Source organism: Austrofundulus limnaeus, unplaced genomic scaffold (genome assembly GCF_001266775.1).
Source record: "Austrofundulus limnaeus strain Quisiro unplaced genomic scaffold, Austrofundulus_limnaeus-1.0 Scaffold831, whole genome shotgun sequence".
Lineage (NCBI taxonomy): Eukaryota > Metazoa > Chordata > Actinopteri > Cyprinodontiformes > Rivulidae > Austrofundulus > Austrofundulus limnaeus.
The window spans coordinates 115,563-117,647 of record NW_013953233.1 but is presented as its reverse complement, the minus strand read 5'-3'; the positions used below and the strand labels follow the sequence as shown (position 1 = coordinate 117,647).

General features: G+C 50.0%; 1 protein-coding gene across 1 annotated transcript; it reads left to right on the top strand.

Annotated features, from left to right (window-relative positions):
• Positions 1-396: 396 nt before the first annotated feature.
• LOC106532790 (potassium voltage-gated channel subfamily D member 1) lies at positions 397-1,658 on the top strand (the record flags this gene model as incomplete). Its single annotated transcript, XM_014028939.1, is given in 2 exon segments — positions 397-493; positions 1,035-1,658. A coding segment is annotated over 1 exon segment (156 nt), but the record flags the coding sequence as incomplete, so codon positions are not given.
• Positions 1,659-2,085: the final 427 nt, after the last annotated feature.

Below are 2,085 nucleotides of genomic sequence, written 5' to 3'. Positions count from 1 at the left end.
TGTGCTGTCACGGATTCAGACTCTTATTTTGAAGAGTTTTACATGAAACACCAAATGGAACCACTTCCTGTTTCCTCCTGAACATCAAACATCAGCTGACATGAAGGGTCTGTGGGGGCGGCCATGATGGAAGAGAAGCATGCTGGGTAATGTAGAAGAAGCTGCTGAGTCATTGGTTGCCATGGAGACAGGGGGGGCGGTCCTTCAGACAGAACCACAGAGTAAAAAATAAACCTCAGAAATGTTTGAATCCTGAATTTAGTTTAAAAAAACTTAGTTTGGTTTAAAAACTTGAGCTGAGATCTTTGATTTTACACTCAAAGGTCTCCCTGAAGGTTGCTTCTCGTATGTTTTCCTGGTTCTGGTTCTGGTTCTGGGTCTGGGTCTGGTTCTGGTTCTGGGTCTGGGTCTGGTTCTGGTTCTGGGTCTGGGTCTGGGTCTGGTTCTGGGTCTGGTTCTGCTGGTCACAGGAACCTGTCAGACCAAACTCAGGGTAAAATCCTCTCCTCAGGCTGTGACCTGCTGTTTCCTGCCTCCTGTGGAGGCAGATTATTGAGGTTAGAGCAGCTTCTGATGGCTGACCCGGCTCATTGGTCCGTTTGGGTCAGACTCAGAACCAAACAGAACCTCTTATTGATTAAAGTTCTCGCTTCATGTTTTTCTTCACTCACATTGATTTTCTGACAGAAAGTCTAAGATTTATGAAGCTGGTAGTTTTTTTTAACAACAAACACAGAGTTCTACAGAACCGGGCCGGGTCCAGTCTCAGAACCTGACTGATGTTTTAATTTGACTCCAAACAAACAAAATATAGATTCAGCTGCTGGAAACAAGCTGTCCCAGACCTGCAGGACCTGCTGGACCTGCAGGACCAGTTCTTACTCAGGGAAACTTCTGAACCGGGTCAGAACTTTGGACCAGATCAGATGAGTTTTATTGAGACACAAAAAACATCAAAAGATTCAAGATGGCCGCCACAGTCTGTCCTCTGTCCTCCTGGTTTGTGTCTCACTCTGTCCTCTGTTTCCTGGCAGGACGTCCACACATGGACCCAGACTGAAGACCACCCTGCAGCTCAGGGTCTCTGCTCGTCCTCCAATGTCCCATCAAGGATCCTCAGAGAGACGGTGGATCTGTGATCAAACCTGGACCTGAAGGAGGAAGAGTCTACAGAACCAGAACCTCCGGACCCTCCAGACCCTCCAGAACCCTGTGAGGTCCCAGCTTCAGGATGATTCCATCTCTGTCCTTCCTGGATGTCTCCTGAATCCTGGACCGGATCTATAAAGCCCAGCAGGAGGTTCTGGTTCTGTGTGGACAGGGTGTCTTTTCATGTCCTGACACCCACCTGACCTCTGACCCCTCCCACTTCAGTATGTCCGTCCGCCTCGCCCGGTCGGAGCAGTGAACAAGCTGCTGACCTCACTGTAACAAGCTCCGCCCCCTACCTGTCTCCTCCCAGGTCCCGTCTCTCACACTCAGGCGGGACGCTCTGATGCAAGATGGCGGCCGGCGTGGCAACATGGCTGCCGTTTGCGCGGGCGGCGGCGGTGGGCTGGCTGCCACTGGCCAAGAAGACCATGCCCAAACCTCCGGTGGACAACTCGTCCAGATCAGACGAGATCCTGTTCGTCAACGTCAGCGGGGTCCGCTTCCAGGTGGGTCCTGCTGTCTACTGAGCATGCTCTGACGATTGCATCACAGGGGGAGGGGCTATACAAGGGGCGTGGTTACATAGGGGGCAGGGCCACATGATTCACAGGGTTCAGGATTCAGGATTCAAGATTCAGGATTCAGGCTTCAGGATTCAAGTTTCAGGATTCAGGATTCAGGATTCAGGGTTCAGGATTCAAGGTTCAGGATTCAAGATTCAAGATTCAGGATTCAGGAATCAGGGTTCAGGATTCAGGGTTCAGTTTTCAAGGTTCAGGATTCAGGATTCAGGGTACAGTATTCAAGATTCAGGATTCAGGGTTCAGGATTCAAGGTTCAGTATTCAGGATTCAAGATTCAAGATTCAGGATTCAGGGTTCAGGATTCAGGGTTCAGGATTCAAGATTAAGGATTCAGGCTTCAAGATTCAGG